Consider the following 26,965-nt stretch of genomic DNA (forward strand, 5'->3'; position numbering starts at 1 on the left):
TCAAGTGACCATATCTGCCCAAAGCACTCTCAACGCGATGGGGGTGGAAGAAACCCTACATGACTTTACAGGGGAATTCAGTGAAATACTTGCCGCCATTCTAGACATTAAAACCACCTTAATTGCGGGTTTATAATTAATTAATTGCGGGTTTATATAGCGCTAGGATCGACTCCCGGAGGAGTATCTCCGCGCTTCGACCGCTGGGGAACCCGTCCTGGCTCACCCTGAGAGATGGTCCCTAATGGGTATCTCTAAGGTGCGACCAAGCATCCACGGCGGTCTGGGGGGGCCGTTGTGAAGATGAGGCAAGCTAATGCCCAGAGTTGCCAAGATGTTGATGCTTTCGCTCATGTTGTATTTTTATCTCAATGCTTCTGGTGTAAGCGTAGTTTATTGGAGGGCCTCGCTGAGAGTGAGGGAGGAGCTTGTGGGGAGAGTCTAAAACCACAATATGAGCACCTATCCTGAAGCTCCTCCAGAGAAATAGCATGAGCACACTTGGGGCCTGGGATTCTGTTTATCTGCTTTAACAATGAACAGCTGTGCGTCGGGTCCTGCCTCTAAAATGCTGACCCGGCGCCTACGATCCGTGATTCCTTGCCTAAGCTATTGCACAGTTCCTTCGTGTCCCCACCACCGGAGCATTGAACACAGCTCCCCCGTAAGTTGAGAATTAAAACAGCCTATAAAACAAATTAAACAATAGCGGTAATTGTTTTTAAAAGTAAGGCAGCAGAAACTGAAGCGCAATCCTGTAAAAAGAGGGGCAGAAGCCCCTCTAGTAACCACCAAGGGGTTAGATACCTGGGTCAGACAGGCTCCCACTGGAGTTATCTGCCGCATATGTCCAGATATTGGCCTCAAAGTTTCAGGTGTAACTTGGAATATGGGGCAGCTTCCAACTTCGATTAGGGAGGCGATTATAACGGCCTTCCCAAAACCGGACAGGTATCGGTTGCTGGTAGGCACCTACTGCCCATTATTACTGTTAAATCTAGATTATAAGATGCTGGGTAAAGTCCTGGCTAATCGGTTGGTCCCTGTAGCACAGATTCTGATAGAGGAGGATAACATGGCTTTTTCCCATGCAGAAACACCTTACTCAACCTGTCACCTGCACCTGATAGTAAAGTGGACATGCAATTCAGTGACCCTCCCATTGGTGGCCTCTCTTGATATCAAGAAGGCATTTGATACCCTGGGTGGGCATATTTGTTTGTGGTGCTGAGGAGATTGCACTTGGGAGACTGTTTTTTATCTTGGGTCCAGCTACTAAGTACCACCGCGACCCACCGCCCAGGCCACCCACTCTCTCCCATTATATTTGCATTTGTCAAGAAATTGCTGCCATGGCTTCCAGACTGGGGTATCCAAATGGACGGAAGATGGCATGTAGTATCCCTATATGCGGCCAGGCTGCTCCTTTATCTCAGAGACGATGTAGACATTATGATTGATTAACTTGAGGAGTCCAAAAAGGTGCTTAGTCTCAAGATCAATTGGAATAAATGCTGCCTCTTCCCCATGACTTCACTAACTGAAGGGCAAAACATAGCTTTGGCTATTACCCCAGTGGGTTGGCAATTAGACACCTTGATGTATCTGGGAGTTTGTGTTTACCACACAGATGATGACCTGATAGCTCTGGTTATCTGGGTTGAGCAACAATGGCGGTCAGAAACTCGATCCCTTTCTAGTGTGTGCTCCTGCTATCCCGATGGGCCGCACTGCGATTGCCAAGATGTTGATGCTTTCGCTCATGTTGTATTTTTATCTCAATGCTTCTGGTGCAGCTTGGTGGATGTTTCTTGAACGAACTCCAAACTTTATTGATTACACTTATATGGGGCTCTGGAAGGCGCCGAGTTGTGGTCTCCAAACTGTATGTACCCCTAGATGCAGGGGGACTCAGAGTCCTGAATTATTATCATTATTATCTGGCAGCTCAACCACAATGGCCCATGTGGTATCTAGAGCAAGGGAACTGATTCACTCCCCCTTAACAGACTCTATATTGGAGTGGCTACTGGGTTCCACACAGGTGGTGCTGCTAACTGGATGGAACGGCTTCATGCAGGTGGCCGCATGGTTCTGGAGGAAGGGAGGGACTGGTTCCATGTGCCCCTGGACTCCCCTTGTGGATGGCACTGAGCTGCAGAGACATCCACTTCTGGATGGAGGCTTGGCTCCAGAAATGGGGGAATTTATTTAAGGATGGATTGTGGTGCTCATTTGACAACCCAACGACAGATAAAGGGATCGTACCAGGTAGCTTCCTTCTGCAGTTCGCTATGGCACGCCAATATATCTATAGCTGTAGATTGGAAGTCCCTGTCACCTTCCTCAATTGACAGGTGGCTGGTAGACAAAAAAAGGGGGATATACATGGGACTCGACACCCTAGAGAAGTGCCTAGCCCCACAAGAAACTCTGCAACACCACTGCATTTGGAGAGGGTTTTAAGGGAGGTAAAAGCCAAAACTGACGAGAGGCCAACCTGAAAAGAATGCTAGGCCCCTACACACAACACTCCTCCACATTCAAGGTTTTTATACCACCAGCCACATACATTACACCATTACACACAAGCCTAGGACTGGCCTCTAAACAGGACTTCTCCCCCCTCCACTCATGCAAGTTGCTGCTTTCCAAATACGTGATGGGGATGCTGGCACCAGTGGAGGTGTTTCCCACACTCCCTCCCCCTACATCATGACAATTGAAGACATGTTGACCCTAACACACCTATACCAGAGAGCCAAATGTACCCTCTCATTTTGGTTCTGTTTGCAGTTCATTTTTCTTCCCTCCTAACCAGTCTCTTATTTGAACTGTGGCAGAAGATGACCAGTGGCAATTGAGATAATTCCTTCATGTATGATGGCTCTCATGTAAGCATCAACGCTGAATTTATAATTTGTTGTTCCAAAAATCAATAAAGAAATACTGGTGGAAAACAAAGAGCTTGAATTTACCTCTAGTGTTCCTCTCACTTCCTGCGGTGTGCAGCTCGCCTTTCAAGTAGTTGGGGAGGCCATGACGTAGAGCTTTATGAGTGATAGAGGCCATCTTGAAGACAATTCAGGCAGTTTGAGGAGGAGCAATTCACTCCTTTTAGAACTTTTAGAACTGGGGTTAATTGACCTGATCTTTTGGGTCCCTTTGATGAAGCAAACAGTAGCGGCTGCTACAGGGCAGCAGTGATGAGGCGGGGAGGGGTGGTTTAAAAAAATTAATCCATCAACTTACCTTACCGGTGGCTGCCTCTCCTCCATCCTTCTTGCCACGACGCAGAAAACTGGAAGCACACAGGCTCCCAGACTCCCTTAGCCAATTACAATGCTGCTGAAAAATGTTGCGATTGGTCTGAGCACCGTGTTTCAGCGCTCAAACAGGGATTAGGGGCCTGGGCATGTTCTCCACCCAGGCTGTGCATTACAGCCAGTGGAGAACATGCAAAGTGCGCATGACTGTTTGGCTGGCCAAACCAGGGCCGGACTGGCTACCGGGCATTTTGGTGTGCTGCCAAGCTGGGTGCTGATTTCGCTGCTGTAGGGTCTGATTTCATTGATGTGGACCTGCGTGTGCTTCTAAATAAACAAAGCAAAACAAATGGTTTTAAGCACGTGCAGGTCCCCATCAACTAAATCAGCCCCCAGCTTGGCAGCACACCAAAACACCTGGTAGCCAGTCCGGCCATGGGCCAAACCATCATGCGCACTTGGAGAGTGCCTACCACTCCTCTTCTGCTCTGTGTGCAGCCCCACTCAGCACCTACAGTGCCACTAGAAAAACATTCAATTATAATAACATGGTGTTATTATCATTTTATTTTTCTTGTGAGGCGACGCTACTCCGTGTTAGCGGAGTAGCTGCTGCTGGAAGCAACCTGCTGAATGAAGAATCGATTTAAGGGGAACCAGAGAAGATTTCAGGAACATGAAAGTAAAGAGTTGCCCTCGACACAGTGAGAAATGGATAGGGCCTGCACTGCTGTTCTGAAGACTTGAGTTCTCAGTAATGTTGGACTGCTTTGCTAAAATGTCAGGGAGATCTGATTGAATAAAATATTGGATAGCATTTGATTCCAGTGTAAAGTAATGCATATTCATATTCATTCTATTTATTCTATTTCCCCTTTTTTCCTTGTTCAATGTGACTGAATGTCAAAATGCTATTGATTTAGCACCATAATTAAATACAAGCCTTGCTTAAACATTGATGTTGGTTTTATGTCTAGGATTATAATTTAAATTCCAGAATAAATAAACTAGAAGATAGTTTGTTATGGAAGATTGTGGATTAAGGTTGTTATCACGTGTTGGTGTACATTTTTCGATCCGGCCTTTGACACAGCTTTAGCTGTCCTACCAGACTATTCTTTTTTCACAAAAATGTATAGATTAGACACATACATAGAGAGGTTTTTAGTCATCAGTTTTTATCCATTGTCAGTCAAATTGTGGTTCACAATTTGCTTTAGCTCACCACAGAGTATAGCAGAGGGCATTGGGTCAGTCTACTTTGCCCATTGGTTTCTTCACTCTGAATGACTGCACAAAGCCTGCGCACATTGTTCCCATTCGCATAAAAGTGGTTCCTTTCTATTCAGGGACAAACCTAGCTCGAAATTTGTTTTTTAAATCTATATATTTATATTACATTTAAAGACCAGATTTTTTTTGCCTGCACTTTGGGTGCCCAGTTAGATTTTTTTCATACATTGTCTTCTATTTAAACTGTTGTTATAAAGGGACATTGTAAAACTGTTGTTATAAATAGTCATTGTGAAACTGTAACTGCGCACAATGTGTGATGCTTGGTTAGGTGGCGATATACTCATGTCTCCTTCCCATATAACAATGTTAAAATACATGGCACAACTAAAAGGCTTCTTATTTAAAAAAATCAATAGTAGCACTGTCACATTTTTATTATTGAAAACATACGGGAGCCACATTTAGATGGCTGCATGTTTTTTCCTATTTACTTTTGTGGCATGTTCTTAGAATAAAAAGATACAAAAAAAACATCAGACCAGCCAAGCAAGTTTGGACTCGTGCTTGGCAGTGCTTGTTTGAACATTTTTATTTAAACACTTTTCTAGATTGCGGGACACAAGCCGATTACAGGATTCAGTTAAAGTGTTTGTTACTGTTCACTGTTATTTAAAATATTTAGTTGCTAGTTCATCCTCACTCCAGAATCAGGTTCTAAATTCTGATGTCATTGGTTCCTTTCTCTTCAGACCCTGCTTTTCAACAGTCAGGGCACCCAGTGTTTATTTGCAGGCCCAGCATATGAGATAAATGAGGCTCACGGTACTTTTTACTCCTTATGGGGAGACCTCAATTTTGATCTGAGACATCTCTGAATCTATTGGTCACAAGATGGTGTCAATTAGTCTCTGTTTTCTGGGCTTGACTGTAGATGAAAGATGTTACTGAGTCAATCTGCCTCCAGGTGAGGGCTTTGGAAGGGTAACGTCCCTGAGCTAACCTAGAGCGAGGTTTGAGTGAATGAAGTGTTCCCGTCTCCTGGCACTAGGTTCAGATCACTGGTGAGGTTGCTGTATCAACCAGTCACAAGGCCCTAGTTTGTGAAGTGTCTGGGTCAGCCTGTCTCCATGCCTCTGTTTTCCACTCACCTCCATCCAGCAGGTATTCATCAGCTTGTAGATGCTGTGTGAGGCCAGCTTAGGTTTGTACAGTCGGAGCCCTGCAGAAATATCTTCAACCACTTCTCCGTTTGTTCGACTTTCAAAAGGGATCTTTGCCTCTGTGAAAACCTCCCACATCACCACACCTAGGGAAGAGAACGAGTCACATTAGGGAGAGGTAGAGATCCCTACCGCATGGAGTCACCCGCTCCAAGTATAGGCTAGTGGCATGGATTACAGTACTTCATACACACACCCAAACACACCAACATACATATGTAACACACCAGGGCAAACTCAGTCTATTTTTCCTCTACCTGACCTGGAGGCTTGTTATTTTTAATTAGTGCACTTCTGCAACTGGTTAAACTAGGTCTAGTATCATACCCATTGTAATCATGGGAACAGGCACTCTAATCAGTCAAAGGTTAATTGAATTACTGATCCAGGAGACTCATAATCAATGCCAAAGTGTATAACAATAGTAGAGAGGCAACTTTAAAGAATGCATAAGTAAAAGCAAAGCGCTACATTATCGACAGGAATAGATGAATCAAGAAGTCTTTACCTTGATTTTTGTGATTCTTTATTCAAAGTCTTTTGACTGAAAAGAACAGCTCCGTGCAGACAGCGCTTTTTGCCCAGTTATGGGCTTCTTCAGGGCCAAAGAGAATGTATATACTCATTCTCAATTTCCAAAGGAAGATATGTTCTGTAATCTGTCCTAGTCCATATGTGACTTTAATACGCACATTCTCAAAAAGTTTTTCAAAGCAGTGTAAATTTCCCTTCACAGTTGTGATACCAAGACTGGTTTCTCTTGGTTCATTCATGCATTTGAGGCCGTGTTCGGCCATTCCGCGTTACATCGCGTGTGTTCGGTGTCTTTCAATGTCAAAGTGGCTTTCATTTTCAAATATGTGGAATTCCACACCATTAACAAATCATGTACATTTTTCACATGAATGTTGAAAGGCACTCGCTCCAGCAGGGACAACCTCATTGGTGTTTACTTGCAGGCGCAACCAGGTGGTGTCATCACCCCATTACTAGACACCTTAGTGAGTCGATGATCAAAAAACAATCTAAACAAATGTAATGAGGTGTTAGACACTCAATTTATGCCCTTACTCTGCCCATCAATCTCTCATGATTTATATTATCAAAGGGATCAGCCAGGTTCAAGCAACTCCATCCTGACCGTGATCAACTCCCTCAGTAACCTCTCTCCTAAACGCACTGGTACAGTCTCTGTGGCCCTCCTGGCCTGACCGAAGAGCGCTCAGTAACTTATATACCTGCAAACGATGTGATAGATTTTTGATAACCATCCATTCTATTTTTTTTTGTCATGAACAGTCCTCTAGCAACCGGCTGATAAGTAGCCGGACACCAGGTGTTGGGAGTACTTCTTCAGCAGTTGTTTGATCTATGCTTGCCTGAAACACTTGGGTAGATAGCCTTCCATTGTAGGGGAATATATTTTCCTAAGTATGAAGGTGGACAATGGACAGGTACAATCTTACTAGACAAGAGAGTGAGGCATCTATTGGGCTAAAAACCACTAATGATCTTCTCCAGGTCATGGTGAGACAACATGAACCCTTCTTCCAAAATAATGAGATGTAACATAAACAACACAAATATTGAAGAACCTCCAGCAATCCGGTTGATGAATGCAGCTTCCTAAGCAAGGGATGTGATTTAAAATTTCTCAGGTTGAGGACCGATTGTGCAAAGTCTCAAATCCTTTAAAAGAATTAGCTTCCCTCTACTGCCCCCAAGATGATGTCTGACTGGGCCATCCCAGGGGGCCTAGTTACCTCCATGTGGTTAGCTCCAGGCCCAGATACCCATCGTCTAATTAAGCAGAATCCCTTAAATGCAAAAACAATTCATATTCATATGCAGCCTAAGACATTTTTCATTTGATTCAGTTGATCATATATTTCAATTGGACAAACAGGTCTTACCATGTTGTATTTAACTCTTTAGAGATGATAAGAAAGTTATTAGGGCAGGGTGAAGTAAGAAACATTGGCATTGGCCAGACAAGGAATAATAACGACTGGACCAGTGACAGAAAGTCATGTGGACTAGCATTACCAGTCTACATGCTGCCAGATTATGAGTTGAGAGGTTCAGGGGAGACACATGTTGCAAGGCCAGAATCACCTAGTACAGACAGTAATTGCACCCATGCACCATGCAATGACGAGGTTCTGTCCCTAGAATCAGGAATAACCATGTGGACCCAGGAATACCAGGTTGGGGAGTGGAGGCCGGGGTTGGGCAAAGCGAAGTATGGTGGTGTCTGGGCTGGGCCTTAACTAGGAATACCAGGTGCATGATATTTTACCAGCTGTGATTGGTATAATCATGCCTCCGCATATTCTGCAATTTCTCGTCTGGAACTATCAGACCAGTTGTGATAATGCAAAATGATATCTTCCCTGGGAATACCACTCCAGCAGACATATAATTGTGCCTATGGAGTTGTATAGCAGTGGACTCCACTTTGATCTCGGGTAAAAAGCAGATTCCTGCTTATCACAGCACCAAATGTATGTTTAAGTGGGTAGTCAGTTACATATGGTGCATTTTTTCGTTTGGCCTCAGGGTGCACTGTCGTGTAGTGTATAGCTCAAATCCTGATCTGGTGCAGTGGCCACCCTTGATTTGGCTCTTGTGCATTGAGTAACTGCATCTACACCTCTGAATGTTATTTCGTGCAGCGTGCTGTAATGCCTGATTCTACAAGTACTGACATGTACTCCTTTGATTAATGTCACATGCAGTATGCTGTGGTGAAACCACTGGTTCTACAAGTACTTACACACACTACTCTGGTTGTTGTACCGTGCTATCTGCTGTGGTGTCATTCTGGTACCAAACTACACCCGACTGAACAGCCCCAAACAGGGCGAAACCGGTCTTGGGATACTTGTTTTCCGGTTCATTGAGAACCAGGCCTAGCAGGTCTGGCTGGACAGTTCCCATTGGAGCAGGGCCACAACTGATTTGCATATGCAGGATGCAAACTGAGATGGCATTGTGGGCAAAAGAATGATGGGTTGGAATGCTATCCTGATTGATTGTCAGTGGTAAGACTAATTGCAAGCATTTCTTCCATCACCTTTTGTGTGCTTGATGTAATGGACTAAGTTGCCTAGGGTATGCCCTGACGAGGTTCCAGTGCTCAAAGCGCCATTGAATCAAACCCGTTCTTGGGTTAGATGTGCTCCAGTTCATGAAGCACCTCGCCTGACAGTTCAGGCTGCGCTGTTCTCATTAGAACTGGGTCGAGACTGATTTGCATATGGCTGCATCAAAACTAAGGTGACATGATGGGCAAAAGAATGATGTGTTGGAAAGCTATCCTGAGTGAATTCCAGGTGTTAGACTTATTTCAAGCATTCCTTCCATCACCTGTGTCTGCTGGAACATCTAAAGTGGCCAAGGGAATGCCCAGATGGGGTTCCCTTGCTCACTGTGCCACTGGTGTCAATCTATACCCGACTGAAGAAACCCAATCAGGGCAACTGTTCTTGGGTTGCTTATGTTGCGGTTCAGGTTGGACCTGGTCTTGCAGTTCAAGCTGAACTGCTCTCTTTGGGGTCAAGGCTGCTGTGCATTTGGCTGTGTCAAAGCCGAGGTGGCACAGTGGTCCAACGAACAGTGGGTTGGACTACAAGATGGGCAATTGCCAGTGGTTAGACTTATTGAAAGCATGCCTCCCATCACCTTTTATGTGTTTGATATAATGACTGGCTCTACAAGAGCCTGCATTTACTCCTTGGGTTCTTGTCTCATTCTGTCTGATATGGTGAAACATATAGTTCAGCAAGTGCCTCCACGTACTCCTAGGGGTCTTTTCTTGTGCAGTGTGCTTTTGTGTTAAGCATGGGTCTAAAAGTGCCGGCATGTACTCATCTGGTTCTGGTGTAATGCAGTGTGCTTAGACATAACACTTTATTCTGAAAGTAAGTGCATGTACGCCTGTGGTTCTTGTATCCATGTGCAGTGTGCTGTTGTGTAATGCCTGGTTCTGGTTCTTTTACATAAGACCTTCCAGTCCACTTCTCACTCTCATACTGTTATGCAGTGTTCATGTCTTGCTTTGTCCTCATGTTTAAAACCTTAGGGTCTGCACAAGCCATGAACAGGTTCCTAGTTTCTGATGCCACAGTCCAAGACTCCAGGATAGAGTGCTTATTTTGAGGTGGTGGTTTCCGGTGCCTCGCACTGAATTATCAACACTGGCACTTATGACAGTCTGCCACGTGGTGGCGTTGTTTGTCTAATTTAAAGGTCAGCACAACAGCAGCTCTTTATTAATTCTGTATACACCAAATATTATGTACACCTGCCTCCCAGGCTGTTTTTATAACTTTGGGGGTCTGAAATTGTCTAAAATGTCACATTTATAGGTGTGTGATGGTTAGTAGTTGTGGTGGTACTGTCATTGGCAGCATTGGCCGGTGCAATGGGTGGTGCAAGGTGCGGTTGCCTCCTGGCGAGGACCCTGCCACTAATTTTTTTACAAATTAAGCACTGGCTACATCACTAAGAGACCACACAAATGGCATACATCCCAGTAACGAAAAGCTGCGAAGTCTAAAATGACAACATAAAGCTTGGATCAATCATAGAGGGGTTACAAATGCGCAGTTTGAAAAAGCACATTGAACAGGTAAACAGCTGAGTCCTATGCCTTGGGTGTCCACTGTCCTTGCCATGTTCGTCTTATTCTTAGGCGAAGTATGGAAACAGGCCTAGAAATAGAAAGGCTCCTATTGATAATATACCAGGCTTTTGGCACATTTCTAGCGCATGTGATGCGGCTTACCGGCCAGAGAGTCCACGTTTGGAACTAGGGAATCAGTTTCGAATCTCGGCATCGAGTCAACTCCCTGATTCGAAGCAAATACATCACTTAACTTCTCCAGTGCCTAAAATACATACTCTGTGATTGTCATGTAAAGCGCTCTTGGGCCAAGTTAGCTTTAAATAAAACTGCACGAAATAAATAAGTGCACTAAATGGAAGACCCCCTCACACAAGCTTTCAGTTTGACATGTTAAGGCTCGAAACATCCTTGGAAAAGATTCGCGGTTTGAAATCACACACTACATATGAGCGTTGAGAGAATTTCTGTGCGCATATAGACACTTTGGTACAATGCTGAAAAATAATATACTTCGTCTTCTAAAAACGTGTGCTTTAGTTGCAAAGACCTTAGCAGCGCAAGCACCCGGGACTAACTATCCGTCCTACACAAGCGTTGCCACTTTCGCACCATGGAGAAATGCCACGTGACCGGGTGAGACTCGTTCCCACGGATCAAGAATGTGCCGCGTGCACGAGGCTTACTGAGGGATAATCTCGCAGGGGCGGACAATGGCGGCCGTCACCAGAGGCGGATTCCAGTGCAGCGCCAAAGCAAACACCGCCATAGGGCACCTTCCACCCGGGGGCCCACAGCAGGGTATGCAACTGGATATACGAGACCTGCTTGCAATTAACATCTCCCAGCCCCTTCAGAATCTCGAAATATTATCAAATGTACAAGATTATTCACTGATAAAATTGACTACTGTACTCCATACAGATCCAAAAACAAGAACAATGGATATTAGAAGCGAGTAAAACATGGCGTCCCTGTTGAGGGAGAAGGTCTCAAGAATGAGGTTCCAATTTCGCACTTGTACTCTAGTGAAACCATTACGCAGTGCTTACTGCCTCTTTGTGGGGGCTGAAGCGCTTGCCTTCATGTAGGGTGTGTGGTTGGAAAGGTGTTGTCTTTGTTTTTGATCATATTTAGGAAGTGAATCCCTGTCGTTCTTTATGGCTACAAAAGTGCGGTTATCGTGTCCTGGGACACAGCACTTAGCAGTGTGATGGATGAAGATGAGTGAGAAAGAGGCGTGCAGGTCATGGTTTTCTGTAAGGTGGCAGCTTTTAATAGCCCTTCAGGTCCCTCTATTCATAGGCCATCTAGCTGGTTACTGACCTGGGTTTTCCATTCCGAGGTAAAGGTTATGGACCTGAGCAGGCAAAGGGAGAAATGGTGTGAAGCTGCTGGGGTGGACTCATCCTCATCCCACATCTGGGGCGTAATATACATAAGGCTCATTTTCCTTGGTTGCACCAGGCGCACCTTTTCAAAATGTGCGCACGGAGCAATCAAGGAAAATACGGCATATTAGGGTGAATGCTCTGCCCCCAGGGCAGCTGCAAACTAGCGCTGACCTGGGGCAGCGCATTCAGGTGAAAAACAAAGCGGCTGCTTTGAAGCCGCTCTGTGTTTTCACAATGCAGGCAGCAACCCGCCTACACTTTTTTTTAAAGGGGATTAGAGATCCCCTTGCAGGTGGATGCAGTGAGTGACTGCACTTGCCTGCAAGGCGGTGTCTGTGGGGGTCCAAAAGACCACCTTTCTCCCCGCCAGAGGGCTGCAATCACTTGGCGCACTCTCAGTGCGCCTCCTGAGAGCTTCTTGCCCTCTGCACCCGAGTCTGTAATACAGTGTGGGCGCAGAGGCAAAGGGATTACCTCATTTGAATGGGGCCAGGCCCCCATGCAAATAAGGGAACGCCCTCTTGAGGAAGCGCTGGCGCTGTATGTGCACCAGCTCTTTCGGTATTACAGAAGGGGGACGCACAAGCATCTGCAGCCCCATTCTGTAATACCAGAGTGCCCCGGGGTGTGCAAAGAGGGCGCAAAAGCATGTTGTGCCCCTGGGGCACGTCTAGAATGCGGTCCCTGGCTGTTATTGTGAAATGAGAAAAAGTGATCATAGAATGTAGATAGTTGGCACCTGCAGTGGTGGACTACATTAGTGTCCTCCATGGGCCAGCAGTATATGCAGATTATTCCATGCATGTTCAGTGAGAGATGGGTGGCTAACTGGTCTGGACTGGTACAGTACTGGGTGATGAACATGACCCATACACATCTGTATTATGCAATGGTAAGTTGGTTAAGCAGTATAAGGGAAGTAGTATGCATCCTATGCGTACTTCAATCAGCTGCCCGACTGCTCAGTGTTACTGTATTAGTATTAGTGCGGGCCAGGAGGGTTATATATGAATTGAAATTATTGTATAACTCCTGAACTGCACATAAGTTGGCTCATCATAACATACCTAAACATAAGCAGTTGTTTTCAGGTTGGACTGTTCCATATCTGTGATCCGTAGATGGGTTCTATCCTTTCTTTTGTAAAAGAAAATTGAAGACCAGATTTATCCAGATAGAGATGATCAGATAGTCCGAAATCTTTGTGACAAGATCTCGGGTCAACCTACCTCTTCACAAACCAGATGCCAAACCTCTTCCACATGAAATCAAGTGAAGGTCTTGTGAATGGATGCTTTACTTCTTAAATTATGGTTTTACACTCATCAGATAAATTCAGATGGCCATATTCCAAATACTCAGGGATCTGGCAGACATACTGAACAATAGGCTGGATGCAGGATGTTGCCTGACATCCCGAAGAAGTGATGCGGCCTCTATAGAGACTTTTCATTAACCCTGGGCAAAGTAATACGCTACGCTCACGTAGTTTGCGAACTTTGCGCAACTTTGCACTACGCAAACTGCACGTAGCACAGTGCAAACACGCGTAGCGTAGCGTAGTGTAGTGGTCATTTTTTTGCTTGCTCGCGGTCCTCCACGTCAAGTTGGCGACAGCGAGCAAGCAAAATGACATCCCGGCGAGACTTTTTCCTTGTTCGCGATTAGCAACATGAAGTTGCCGATCGCGAGCATGGAAAATAAACCTCCCGGCGAGATTCTCAACGCGGGGAGATCAGGTTTCTCATTGCGAGTGGTCGGGTATGCTCGCGACTGCTCGCGATGAGAAACTACCAGTCCGTGTTGAGAAAGCTGCCGCTCGAGTAAAAATCTACTCGAGCAGCAGGAAACTACAGCTCGCACTGTGCAAGATGCTGTTTTCAATGATTGCACAGTGCCGGATGCTTGTCCACACTGTGCAATCATTGAAAACGGCATCTTGCACAGTGCGAACAGGGTACTAAGCAGTTCGCATAGTGCTACGCGTAGCACAAAGTGCATAGCGCTACTTCGCGTACTACGCCCAGGGTTACTTTTCAATGGTAAGTGCATTATCAACTTAAAGTAGGGCCAATGCAGTCTAACACTCTATTGAAGACGTCAGTTGCATGATGTAGACCATGGCAGGGGAGAGCATAGTATGAGGGCAGCCACAGCTGAGGAAAGCATGGTATGATAAAGGCCATAACTTGGGCGAGAGCATGGTTTGATGGAGACCACAGATGTGGAGAGCATAGCATGAGGGAGGTCATGGTATGAGGGGGGTCATGGCAGATGCTCTGGGGTATGGTATGTTGTAGGCTCTGTTAGGAAAGGTGTGGGTATGCCTTATGTTTTTTGTAAGGGTTCAGGGGCGTGCCATAACAGAGCAACGTTCACAAGTGTAGTGTAGATATAATATCTAGAGGGGCTTATATCACTTGCTAGCTGACAATGTGAACATATTACAACATTAACTCACACTTTGTGAACAAATATTAATTTGCACACTGGATAGCTGTCAGAGAGGCATAGCAGTAGCTTGCAGTGGCCTCACATTAAAGTGTGCAAGTGGGAAGCTGACTGGACTTGGCTGGGATATTGGAGTAACCTAGGAAAATATTATGGCATCAACAAAACAAGCTGAATTTGTTATCGATATTTGGGAAATTAAACTAACCAGCCCTGAGGTTTTTCGATCTAGCTTGATAGATCAGCTTTCACCAGAACATATGTGATCAACAGAAATAGAGCTTTCCGAACTTCTATTGGTAGAGGGGCTTAAGCTCTGGTCATACAGTTTTTGTCTTTAGTACATCATTTGATTGGGTAGACAATATGTGCTTCCACTGAAAAAGAGTGCCTGTACTACACCTTCTTACCTTGTGGGAAAGCTTGTGCTCAACATAGGAAGCCTGCATTGATAAATGCGACTAGCCAATTTTATGTCAGAGATAAGTTATATCAAATGCCATAGGTCTGGTCTGTTAATTATGAAACAATATGACAAATGTAGTTTATTGTGAAAAACATATGTTAAAGCTACGAAGCATTTAACAGGGTGGTTGTTAAAACCGTATTACAGGCTGTAACCAGTGGCGTAACGAAAGGTGAGGGTCCCCCCCTGCAGGGTACATAGAGGGGCTCCCACTCAGGAATTAATACGGAGCTCTCAGGCCTGAGTATTGAGTCAAGGGGGCATTGAGCAGCTTGGAGGCCACCCGCACCGCGGGGCTGCGGAGGCCTGTGTTACACCCCTGGCTGTGACAGTTCTTTTGGTACATGACATCTCATAGATTACCATAGCAGGCTTTTTGTGTTGGTCCACTTCCTGACAAAACACGTGGGTAGAATATTTTACACTGCAGTAATCTTTTTTAGGCCCTTAGAGAGGTGTTGGATATTGTTTTTCCAATCATCATTTTTTACAGATTTGTAAGTTTGTAACTGTAAACATGATGGTTGCCATCTTATGCACACTTAAGTAGGCCTGTTTTCTTGATGCTGACAAGCCAAAAGTAGAGGCTGTAGGAATTTTTGGTTGATTCTGAAAAGATATATCAGATTTCATATGTTTGATCTCTTTATGTTAAAACATTATGGCAAAGCCAGAAAGCCTGACCTATTTATTGTGAACAGCATTTGCTAAAGGCAATTTTGAGGTGGAATGTTATTACACTCTTATAAAGCTTACACTCAAGTATTTTTTACATGGAATCTCACAGATTGCTGGAGTAAGCAAATGTTTTGGTGTTTATGCCCCGTTGGAAAAAAAGCCGGGATAGAAGATTTACACTATGATAATACTTATTAGGCTCTCTGAGGAGGGATATGCTTTAAAAACTGTAATTGTGTGCATATTTATATTTGTATTACATTATACCTGAAGGATGCCTTGTGGGAAAGGTCATGCCCAATGCAGTAGATCAGAGTTGCTTTTGGTAACAAGCCAAGTTAAAGGCTACATGCCTGATTGATGCATTGGGAAAAAATTATTTCATATGCTATCGGTCTGAACTATTTATTATGGAAAATTATGACAAAGGCAGTAGGCCTCATATGATTTATTCAAGCCTGCAGACATATATTACGCTAAATGAAATCCTACAGATTGCCTTTGTTGGAAATAATCTTGATGTTGATTACACCCTTTGACAAACCCTAGGGTTAGAAGAGTTTTCATTGGTGGAATCTCTTCAGAAGACCAGGCAGTTTTAGTTGTCTATAATGTAACAGTCGGAGCCTCGTCAGGTTCCCCAACCCAGGATGCACAGCGAACAAGTATATTTGAGCAGTCCAATGAAGTGTATGTTTTCTCTGGTTTCCGTGTCACGTGATATTGGTTTATCACGTGACATAATTCAAAAAATATTCAACACATTTGTTGTGGTTTCATTGGTTGAAATGTTTGGGTATTCTAGCGGTGGAGGTTCGTTTAAAAAACAATCTCCACGTTGAACTATGAGGAATTTGAACCTTTATGTGTCTGTGAGCAAAGCCTTTACAGGCACTCGTTGAACTTTAAAGATCGGATAAAAATGGCATGGTTGAAAAATTGATCACTTGATTTCTTATGGAATAAACTAGATTATATAAGCAAGATATTCTTTGCACTTCATTGGACCGTTCAAATATGCTGGTTAGCCGTGCATCCTGGTTTGGGGAACCTGACGAGGCTCCAGCTGGTACATTGTTACGTTCACGCACACGGATGGAGTGCGCTCCAGGATAGCAGGCGCTATATACTGCCTTGAGCATTGTACAACGCTTTGAAGGACTCTATATATGTCGGTGTTCATTCTACCTTTTTAGACATAGAATTCGTTGTCTGCCAGTATCTTATAATCAAAAATATAATTAAAAATAAATACATTGTAAATGCTGGTTCTAAATTAAGCAGCCATGCTGCAACTTTAAAACACTTATACACCATATACAATATAGAGGTGGGCGAGCCACTTACATCTCGAGCCTTGAGCACAAAATGAGCTGAGTTTTCATGTGTCTACTGCCTTCTACTCTCGCTCTAAACTCGTGCCCACAGGTAAATAAACAGTACAAAAGGGGGTGGTAATGGACGGAGCATCCAAACCAATCAAACACTCACACCCAGTCAAAAGATCTGGGTTGAATCCATCACCCCAGTTCAGACATGGCTATATGCAAATCAGTCTGACCCTGTGCCTCATGGGAACAGTCCAGCCCGAACTGCCAAGCCATGTCTTCCCTGGACCGGAAACAAGCTTCAGCGCCCCATCGAGAGCAGCTCCCGAGGAGAACTGAACACTCCAACCCGAGCGGACCAGGGATTCGTCTGGCCGCACGACTTTATTCGCCGTTTATTTAAACTACTGGAGGAAGGCGATCCTGCCCAGAAGCTGCCGAGGCTGGCTATATAAACTGTACGCCAACTAACCAGACCTTCTGCAAACCACTGAGACCTCCATTTTTAATCATGCCAGGTAATTTATAAGGACCACAGTCCCTGGCTGACCATTCACAAGACGTTTTTTCGGTGGCATACTCCCCTGAAAGACAAATGATCAGGCGTGACTCTACATTAATCCCTGCGCCTACACAGAACTTCCGTTTGACTGAAACCCAAAAGGAACGATTCCCATATGATGAACGAAACACGTTGATGACACAAAACAGACCTGCCGTTTGAAGATAATTGTACTTCAACCCACCAATTTGGTGTTGTAATTGACTTTTGTTCAGGCAAAATTATTTTACTTGTCCTGATGATGATCCCGTTGTAACTGAGCTGGGGATCGAAACGTCGACCGTAGAGTAATTCATACAGTTAACTCCCTGATACTATTGTTTGTATGAATGACTCCAGGATACACTGTCAATGTAAATTTAATTCAGTGACCTGCAAGCTCACTCTGTTTGCCTGATATTTTTTTCTTCACTTACCTTCACTTTCTCACCTCTCCTCCTCTCGTTTGGCACAGGACTGTGCCCTAATGTAACCCTTATGTTTTGGGTTATATGTTGTATTCTGAGATTCTATACTTATTGAACTAATAAACATTCCCTGGCCGGCTGGTCAAGGAATCCTGAATTATATAGAATTCCATTGTGATCTATATACATTTGTTTCCCACATTCTTGTAAGCTCAGGACCACTTGTTGTTTTGATAATTGCTTGAATCCAGTGGCAAAGTGAGCAAGGGACTCACGTCTGAGCATACCCTGCCACACTTATGGCGGCCAAATGCGGTACAAAAGGGGGTGGTGATTGACGGAGCATCTGAATCAATCAAACACTCACACCCAGTCAAACGATCTGGGTTTAATCCATCACCGTTCTATAGCCCACTCTGCCACCCCAGTTCAGACATGGCTATATGCAAATCAGTCTGACCCTGTGCCTCATGGGAACAGTCCAGCCCGAACTGCCAAGCCATGTCTTCCCTGGACCGGAAACAAGCTTCTGAGGACCAGTTTCTGGCATTCCAGCCGTCTTCAGCCCGGCTTGCTTGAATCCAGTGGCAAAGTGAGCAAGGGACTCACGTCTGAGCATACCCTGCCACACTTATGGCGGCCAAAAGCGGTATAAAAGGAGGTGGTGATTGACGGAGCATCTGAATCAATCAAACACTCACACCCAGTCAAAAGATCTGGGTTTAATCCATCACCGTTCTTTAGCCCACTCAGCCACCATAAGTGTGGCAGGGTATGCTCAGACTGATTCGCATATAGCCATGTCTGAACTGAGGTGGCAGAGTGAAGGTTTCTCTTGGGGGCTTGGAAGAAGATTCGTTCGATAAGGTATTGGGGTCCAGTGTTAAGGAGGGCTTTGTAGGTGTGTGTGAACCATTCAAAGGTTATTCTTTTTTGATGGGGAGCCAGTGGAGGTTGCGGAGGTGTTGGGTGATGTGCTCATGTCGTGGGATGTCGTGGACACCTCTGGTTGAGGCGTTTGGGACAATCTGGAGTTTGCAGAGGTGTTTTTTGTTGATTCCGGCATAGAGAGCTTTTATGTAGTCCAGTCTGCTGGTGATGACTACGTGAGTGGCGGTCTTCCTGGAGTCGGGGGAGGATCCATTTAAAGGTTTTGCGGAGTATAAGGAGGGTTTTGAAGCATGTAGAGGACACAGCGTTGATCTGGCGGTTCATGGTGAGTGAAGAGTCGAGTGTGATGCCGAGGTTGCGAATGGGGTCCATAGGGATGGGTGGGTTTCCGAGGGTGGGGGTCCACCAGCTGTTGTCCCATGTGGAAGGGTGGAGCTGAGGATGAGGACTTCTGTTTTCACTGAGTTGAGCTGCAGGCAGCTGCTACTCATCCAGGTTGTGACGTCCTTCATCCCTTCTTGGAAACTTCGCCTGGTGATGTCACCTTCCTGGGTGAGGGAGAGGATGAGCTGGGTGTCATCGACATATGAGACTATGTCGAGTCTGTGTTTTCTGATTATGGTAGTGAGGGGGGCTATGTAGACATTGAAGAGTGTGGGGCTGAGGGAGGATCCTTGGGGTATTTCGCATCTGATCTCTGTAGTTTCTGAGGGGAAGGATGGGAGTCTTATTCTTTGTGTTCTGCCTGAGAGGAAAGAACAAATCTAGTCTAAGGCTGTTCCTGGGAAGCGGGCGTTGTGGACTCTGGCAGCTAGTGTGCAGTGGGAGACGGTGTTGAAGGCTGATGAGAGGTCTAGGGGGATGAGGGCTGCTGTGTGGCCTTGGTCGAGGAGAGAAAACATAGTACAGCTGGTCCTGTGGGGTGCAAAATTTCTTACTGTTCCATCATCAAATGTCCAGAAATTAAAAAAGGAAACACACGAGGATTAAGTAAATCAAAGTTAGTATATTGTACTCTTTTTCTTTTTCCATTTTTTTACACAAATGTGAGGCTGTCACAAGAACATATTCATAGTTGGAAAGATGAAAAGGTGACTTATAGATGAATAAGTGATCTAAAAGTTACAGGGTGTTTAGAGTGAAGATAATATATACAGTGCTGTACAAAACAGTATATAAAATGTTAGAATCAATAGACATCCGTCCCTAAACACATAAACTTCTAGTCGTCCTCATGTGAATTCTGTTGTTTTGCGTCTGGTGGAGAACGTAGGGTAAGGCCACCATTAACTAGGGGTCACGGTGAGGGTCAGCAGCTGGGAGTCGGGAACGGGAACACAGTGGGGGGGAGGGGTCATGGAGGCAGCAGCGGTGGGGAAAAAGGCAACGCAAAACAGGAAAATGGAAAGAAAAAGACAGGAAAAAGGCAAAAAAGGCCAAAAATGCAAATAACAGAAAAGACAGAGAGAGGCAAAAACAGGAAGAGGAAGACACACACAGAGCAGACTAGCAGAAGAGCAGGCTCTTCCACTAGACCACCAGAAATGAGGTGCAGGCAGGAGCCTGCAGGTGGAGGAGGGCCTCGAACACCTTACCTGGATGACCAGAAGGCGATAAGGGCAGTGCCTTAAAGGTGGAGCAGCACGAGGGGGAAGCAGTTGCCCTGACCAGGAGGTCAGAGGTCTATTGAACTGTGTTATATTTTGGTATTGTTGTAGGCATGCTAATGCGTTTTAAAAGCTATCACTGACACATCTTTTGCTGTGATCAACTTATATTTTGGTGCTTGGATCTGTATTTTACTACATTTTAAAACCTAAAGCTCTGTCATCTTAAATAGTTAAATAAAAGTGGCACAGTAAACCAGTCTGTTACAGTTGATGCTTGTACTTCTGGTTTGTGAACACCTGTTCTGGTTTTATGCCTCTCTTTTGGAATGTATTTTTTGTTTCCCTGTGAAAGGTATTTTAAAAGACAAAAGGTGTTTATCAACAGTGCCTCAGAGAGCTGTAACCTGAACCTAGCACATCTTGCCACATTCAACTTCCCAGATTCCTTCCTTTTAGATGCATTGTAACACAGACAATAAGCATCACATACATCCACTTCACTCCCAAAAGCATAACTAAAATGCGACACCTATTGCATTGAAAATGCTTGTTTAAATCTACATTGAAACGGGGGGGGGGGGGGCATGGCCCTTAAGGAACCTTCTACATTCCTGTTTACTGAACAGCTCAGTAGAGGAGTGCCTGCCACTGAAAGCTCGAGCCAGGCTCGAACCTGAAGTCTGGCTCAGCTCGAGGTCCTGTTGTAATTTCAAGCCCATAATGATCCGAGCATTCTTGTGGCTTCTGCCTCCCTCTCTCCATCCAGGATGAGGCGTTACAGCCAGAGGAGCTGTCTGTGCTATGGGGGATCATATTTGAGACTGTGTCTGTTTAACATCCTATGATTTTTGGAAAATCACTCAATCTCCTCATGCCTTTAAACAATGCATGTGACCTTGTGTAATATCACTGATGCTCATGTAAATTTAACAATAGCTTCAGGTCGCGTTTGTGCTATATTTTTAAAATAGCAGAAAAATGCCTAAGAGGTAAAAACAAAGCATTAATATAAGTAAAGACAAATAGATACCAATTTACCGGCAAATTTGAGCAAAGGTAAACTAGAAAACCTGGAAAAATTGCAGCTTTACCACTTAAATTGTGAGATCTTAGGTAAATGTTTTATTTTATCAAAACTGTTTCTTCTTCATTATTTACGTATGAAAACATCTTCAAATAGTTCGAGTTCAGACTACCAATTGTACAAAATCCTCACTTTTAATAAATACTTCTCAGTGCTGTGCTACAATGCGCCCTAATAATGTCAAAGCTTCTAAATGTTAAAGAAATACACCTTTTCGAACTTTAAAGAGACTTTATCATATTTTACTTGATTTTTGTTGTATCATTTACCTGGCATATATTTTCAGGGGTAAGCTCGTGCACGGGCTCTAAGATCCGATCCGGACCATTGGCTCGGCTCTCCCTGTTAATTTGTTAGCTCGCTCACCTCTGCAGCTCAGTTTATCAGAGTAAGTCCTTACCGAATGACCAGACATCTGACTTGCTGCTGTACCGGCCGTAGCGGAAAACCTCAGGGGCCGACCACTTCACTGGGAACTTGCTACCTGTCGAGCTGGTGTACTCATCGTCAAGAACGAACCTCAAGGGAGAAGAGAGGAAGAATCAGAGAAAAGGGGCGACTGAGACGCGCAGTGACCGCATGCAACTCAACTGCTTGGCAATAACACGCATCAGCCCACAGCAGAGGCTCTCACCTCATCATTCAGCACAATTGAGCCATCCACACACTGCACAGCATAATAAACAGCATACAGAATGAACAGATAAACTGAACATGCTTATGCGTATGGACTTCGAGTACACAATTTTCTGGAGAAAAAAAAATTAGGACATCTCATACTGCACAACATTTATGACAGGGTTGAACGCACGGCACAGTGAATACCTTAACTCAAGTGTCAGAAAAGCGTTCTCACTTAATCCCGACTGCTGGGCACTCGGTGACTCCAGTGCCAGACACTTTTTTCTGGTGTTTGCTCACACCTTGTACAAACATGGGAAGAGCACTCACCTGCCATCTGTGACTCGTGCCTGGGATGTTTCTAAACTCATAAGAGCAGATTGGGACCAGTGGTTGAAATGGGAAGGGAAAAAAGTAGGGAAACATTGGTTGGAGAGCCAGAGGGTGGGAATAACCCCAGGATTGTGTCACTAGGAGGAGTAAGAGGTGTGGCCAGAAAAAGCCAAATGTTTTTAGTATTTGTGTGGCATTTCACTGACCAGTTACAGATTACTAACTTATGTAACTCAACCAATGGATACATATGTTTATTTAAGTTTTAATATGAGTTATTGACATTAAAATAAATTCACAAAGTAGGACACGTTTCCAATCATAGAATGTCCCTAATACGTTTAAAAGTGGAATCACAAGCCATTTGTCTCAGAGCCATGGAGATTTCTGTCATGAGCACTTCTCCTCTTTTTTTCAAAAAGAGCAGTTAAAAAATGAATGACAAAATATCCCAGTTTGCATCTGATCTCTTCCTAATTATGTCTCAACCATATTTGCCACATAATACTGCTGCGTAATCTGGCGATTTTAGATTTCAAAGGATTTTTATTATGTTGTTGAGAAAACAGATAATACAAAAATATTACATAAGTAAATAAGGTAAGCATTAATACAAAACAATAATACAGAACAATAATACAAAACAATAAGTGCGATGAGGGCATGTATAATGGACAAGTTTAAATAAGATAGGTGAGAAAAAAGAGGGAGTGAGAAGAGAGTAGAAGGAACCATTACTTTCCATGTGTACTGATCTTTGCACATTAACCTTCAGTGTTCAGGATTGCAATGTGTGACTGTGAGGGGTTGTAAGAGGATGAGCCACCGCCGGCTAGTGGTGTATTTATGGGGGTAATTCCGGTGGAGCTTGAGTGAGTTACTATTTACCCGTATGTATTCTTGCGGTGGTTTGTTTGAGGAGAAATAATTGTCTAACCTGTACCAGATGTATCTAACTGGAGGTTTCCATGGTGAATGTTGGAGGGAGATATTGTCTGCGCCTCTAATATGCGTAATCCAGTTAATCCAACATTTGAACAAGGCCTTGTGTGTGTTTTTCAAGTTGTTTAGGACTATTTGTATTGCTGATGTGAGTAAAAGGTCCATTAGTGCCCTTTCTGCTTGGTTTTCTAGGTCTGAATTAAGAAAGCCAGAAATTAGGGAAGCAAATTCTTTTTTTAGAAGCCAGTTAAATAAGGTAGGTAAAAATGCAAACACTTTGTCCCAAAAAGACGATAAAGCTTTGCAGTGTAGGGTGAGGTGGGCTAAATCACCTACTTCTTTACAGTTGCAACAAGTGGGATCTAAAAGGAGATGTTGTACATGTAGTTGCGCTGGGGTCCAGTATGCCTTGGATGAGCCATAGTTTTGTTTGTGACAAAACTGGAGAGATTTTTTAGTAGGTAACTGATTTCCATATTTGGGCCCATTGTGATTCAGACAAGGGGTTAGAAGAGTTTTGTTTCCAGAACAGTGTTAGTTTTTTGTGTAAGTGTGAGGATTTAAGACGTAGGAGTTTATATATGTGGGATACTTGATGCCCCAAGCAATTTATTTTTATTATGAAGCTAGGGAGGGGTGGGGTTGTTATATGCAGTTTAGATTTCGATATGGCCGCTTTGATTTTAAGGAAGTTATAGAATTCCATTTGATCAAGTTTGTATGTATTTTGGAGTTCCAAGAAAGTTATAGGATATGATGAGCAGTATAGTTGTTGTGGGAAGAAAATACCTTTGTTTATCCATGACTCAAAGTACATGGGTTTACCATTGCATTTAATGTTGAGGGTATTCCATAGAGATGCAAGATTTGAGTATCTTATGCTTGTATGGAGTTTATTGACTAGTTTTAAGAGTGAAGTTTTTGTGTTTTTAAATATAGATTTTGATCTATCTAATTTGGCAGTGTTGGTTGTTAATAGGGTGAGTGGGTTTAGATTATTTAAGATGGCCTTTTCTAGTTCAAGCCACACTGGGGTGTCGTTGTTGGGAGGATAAAGCCAGTAGGAGCCTTGTTTTGCTAAGAAGGCAGTTTGATAGATTGTAAAGTTGGCCAGGTTAACACCCCAAGTGATATATCTAGTCAGAGAGCTTTGAGGGCTATTCTAGCTTTCTTACCTTGCCAGATAAATGTTTAGATATGATTATCTAGTTTGTGATGGAAGTCTTCGGTTAATTAGAGGAGTAGCATATTGATGAGGTAATTGACTAACTGAGTGATCATCATTTTTATTTTCCGATCCTGACCCACCAGGTGATAAATTTGGTGGACCGTTTGTCTAATAGTTTTACATTTTATAAAGGGTGGTGTTTTCATTGTGGTGTAATGTGTCTATTATGTTGCTCCCAAACTCAATTCCCAGATATTTTATGTATACGATTGCCATGCCAGACCCGATGACCCCAAGACCTCTTTTGTGCAGTGAATATTTAATGGTTTTACTCCTGATTTGTCTCTGTTTAGTTTATAGCCATAATGTTCTGAGTAAGTTTCTATGGTGGGCATAAGAGCCTTGATTGAGGGCCCAGGATTCCCTGTGACAATCAGAATATCATCCACATAAGCAGCTAATTTAACCTGTTCATCATTAATCCCATCCCAGTGATTTCGGTATTTTATTTTATATCCTGTAAGAGGGGTTCTGAAGATAAAAGAAATAGGAAAGGTGAAAGTGGGCAGCTTTGTCTCATGCCTTGCTGAAGGGTGAGTGGCTCGGAAAGGGAACCGTTAATCGCAATTCGCGCGTAGTATTTCACATATAGGGCCATGACCATGTTTATAAATGGTTCACCAAGGTCAAAGGACTTCATGCATTGATTTAAAAACAGCCAAGATACCCTGTCAATAGCTTTCTCTGCGTCTAGAGTTATAGCTCCAGATGGTGTGCTAGCATAGTTCGCGTTTTCGAGGACGTGGCAGAGAAGGCGGGTATTATCATTTGACATACGCTGTTTAGTTAAGCCTACTTAGGAGTTGCTTATTAGTTTTTGGACAAATTTGTTAAGTCTAGTGGCCAAATTATTCATATAGTTTTTGCAGTCTACGTTTATGAGGGATATTGGTCTATAGTTTTTTGGTTTTAAAGGGTCTTTCTCTTCTTTGGGGATTACTATAATGTTGGCTTCTGCCATGGAATCTATTACTCCACCTGAACTAGTAGTGTTATTGAATAAGTTTAGCATGGTTGGTTGTAGTAGGTCTGTGAATATTTGGTAAAATTTGCCTGTAAAGCCATCTGGTCCCGGTGCTTTGTTATTTTTCAGGGTTTTAATGGCTTTAACCACTTCCGAAGCATGTATCGGCTTACCGAGGGCTAGTCTGTCTGTTTCTGATAGTTATAGAGTCTTGTTCTGATCCAGATATTGTGTGCATTTTTGAAGGTTGAAGTTCTGATTATTACAATACAGAGATTCATAAAAATGTTTAAACCAATTTAACATTTCCTTTGGGTTGGTGTGCGATGGATTGTTCACATCTTTGACTGATGTGATTCTGTGTTGATTTTGTCTGTGTTTGAGGTAGGATGCAAGCATCTTCCTCGCTTTGTTAGCTTCGCATAGTTTGAGGCCCTTACATTTATTTATCCACACTCCTGCTCTTTCACTCAAGATTTTGTTGTATTCATATTTCTTTTGTGTGAGTTGGGCAGTAATTCGATCAGAACAACCCTATTCTAGGGTGATTACAATCCTCTTACACCACAACCTCTTAAAAGGCAAGTGTTTACATACTTAACAAAAAATTGACAGCAAATTAGAATCATGAACAGTAAGACAAACCAAATAGTCCAGTTCCATGGAGGGAACACTTCTCTTGAGAGGCAAAGCCTAGATATTGGGCTGGGTAAAAGGATATCATGATTTCCTTTTGTTAGAAAAGGAGTTAGGGGGATCCGTGTCTTGTAAGTTTGGGCTGTTTTGGAAGTTTAACAGTTCGTTTGGATCAGTGAAGATGTGGAGTCTTACATTCTCTGTGATTTAAAATTTGGATGGGCCTGCAAATGAGAATTGGATATTTCTTGCTCGTAGTCTGTCTCTAAGCATGAAGAAGCCCTTCCTTCTTTCGAAGGTTGTTTTTGAGTTGTCCTGTGTGAATATTATTTTGTGTCCATTCCATGTGATCTGGCGATTTTTGCGAGCAAAGTTGAGAATGGCCTCCGTATGCTGATATCTCAGAGGTTTGCAAATGATCGGACGTGTCATTTTCCTTGCCGATGAGTTGTATGTCAGTATTCTGTGTGCGCAATCCAGTTCCAGGTTCTTGTGGAATTCTATGTCAGTGATCTTGTGATCCAGTTCTCCAAGAAGGAAATGCATGACTTGGCAGAGTCCTCTGACCCTTCTGGTATTCCCAAAATTCTGATATTGCCCCTTCTGTTCGGGTCTTCAAGTTCAGAAGCTTGTCTTTTTAGGCTGCTGGTGATGGCAAGAAGGGATTTTATATCTTTTTTGGAATGATTAGTGGAGTCCTCCACATCGTTTATACTTTGTTGCGTTGCTTCAATTTTAGAGTTGATTGTATTTATGTCAGCACGAATGGCGGTCAATTCTAACTTCACAGTGTCCGTATTTTTTTTGGTAGACTTCGGCGGTTCGTGTACATCAGCCAGTTCTTTCAGGATCATTTCCATCTTGCTGCCCATATCGGTCTTGGGTTTGATAGGAGAGTCTGATGGTTCAGCCGTAGAGCGCTTGTAATGTGACTTTGAATCTTTTTCTGCCATGGTGATAGGAGTTGTATGACCTGAGATTCTTGAAAATGACACTTAGTGGTGCTAGAATCTAGCGTGGA

The 26,965-nt window shown here is 43.7% G+C and overlaps 1 protein-coding gene across 1 annotated transcript in view; it reads right to left on the reverse strand.

The window, feature by feature from the left end:
• Positions 1 to 26,965, reverse strand: part of ITK (IL2 inducible T cell kinase) — a 363,906-nt gene that overhangs the window by 9,958 nt on the left and 326,983 nt on the right. The window contains exons 15-16 of the mRNA XM_086931228.1: positions 21,621 to 21,739; positions 5,651 to 5,808 (exon numbers count right to left, since the gene is read on the reverse strand). Of these exons, the coding sequence (XP_086787354.1) occupies positions 5,651 to 5,808; positions 21,621 to 21,739 (277 nt within the window). The remainder of the gene's footprint in view (positions 1 to 5,650; positions 5,809 to 21,620; positions 21,740 to 26,965) is intronic.

This window comes from Lissotriton vulgaris, chromosome 7 (assembly GCF_964263255.1).
Source record: "Lissotriton vulgaris chromosome 7, aLisVul1.2, whole genome shotgun sequence".
NCBI lineage: Eukaryota > Metazoa > Chordata > Amphibia > Caudata > Salamandridae > Lissotriton > Lissotriton vulgaris.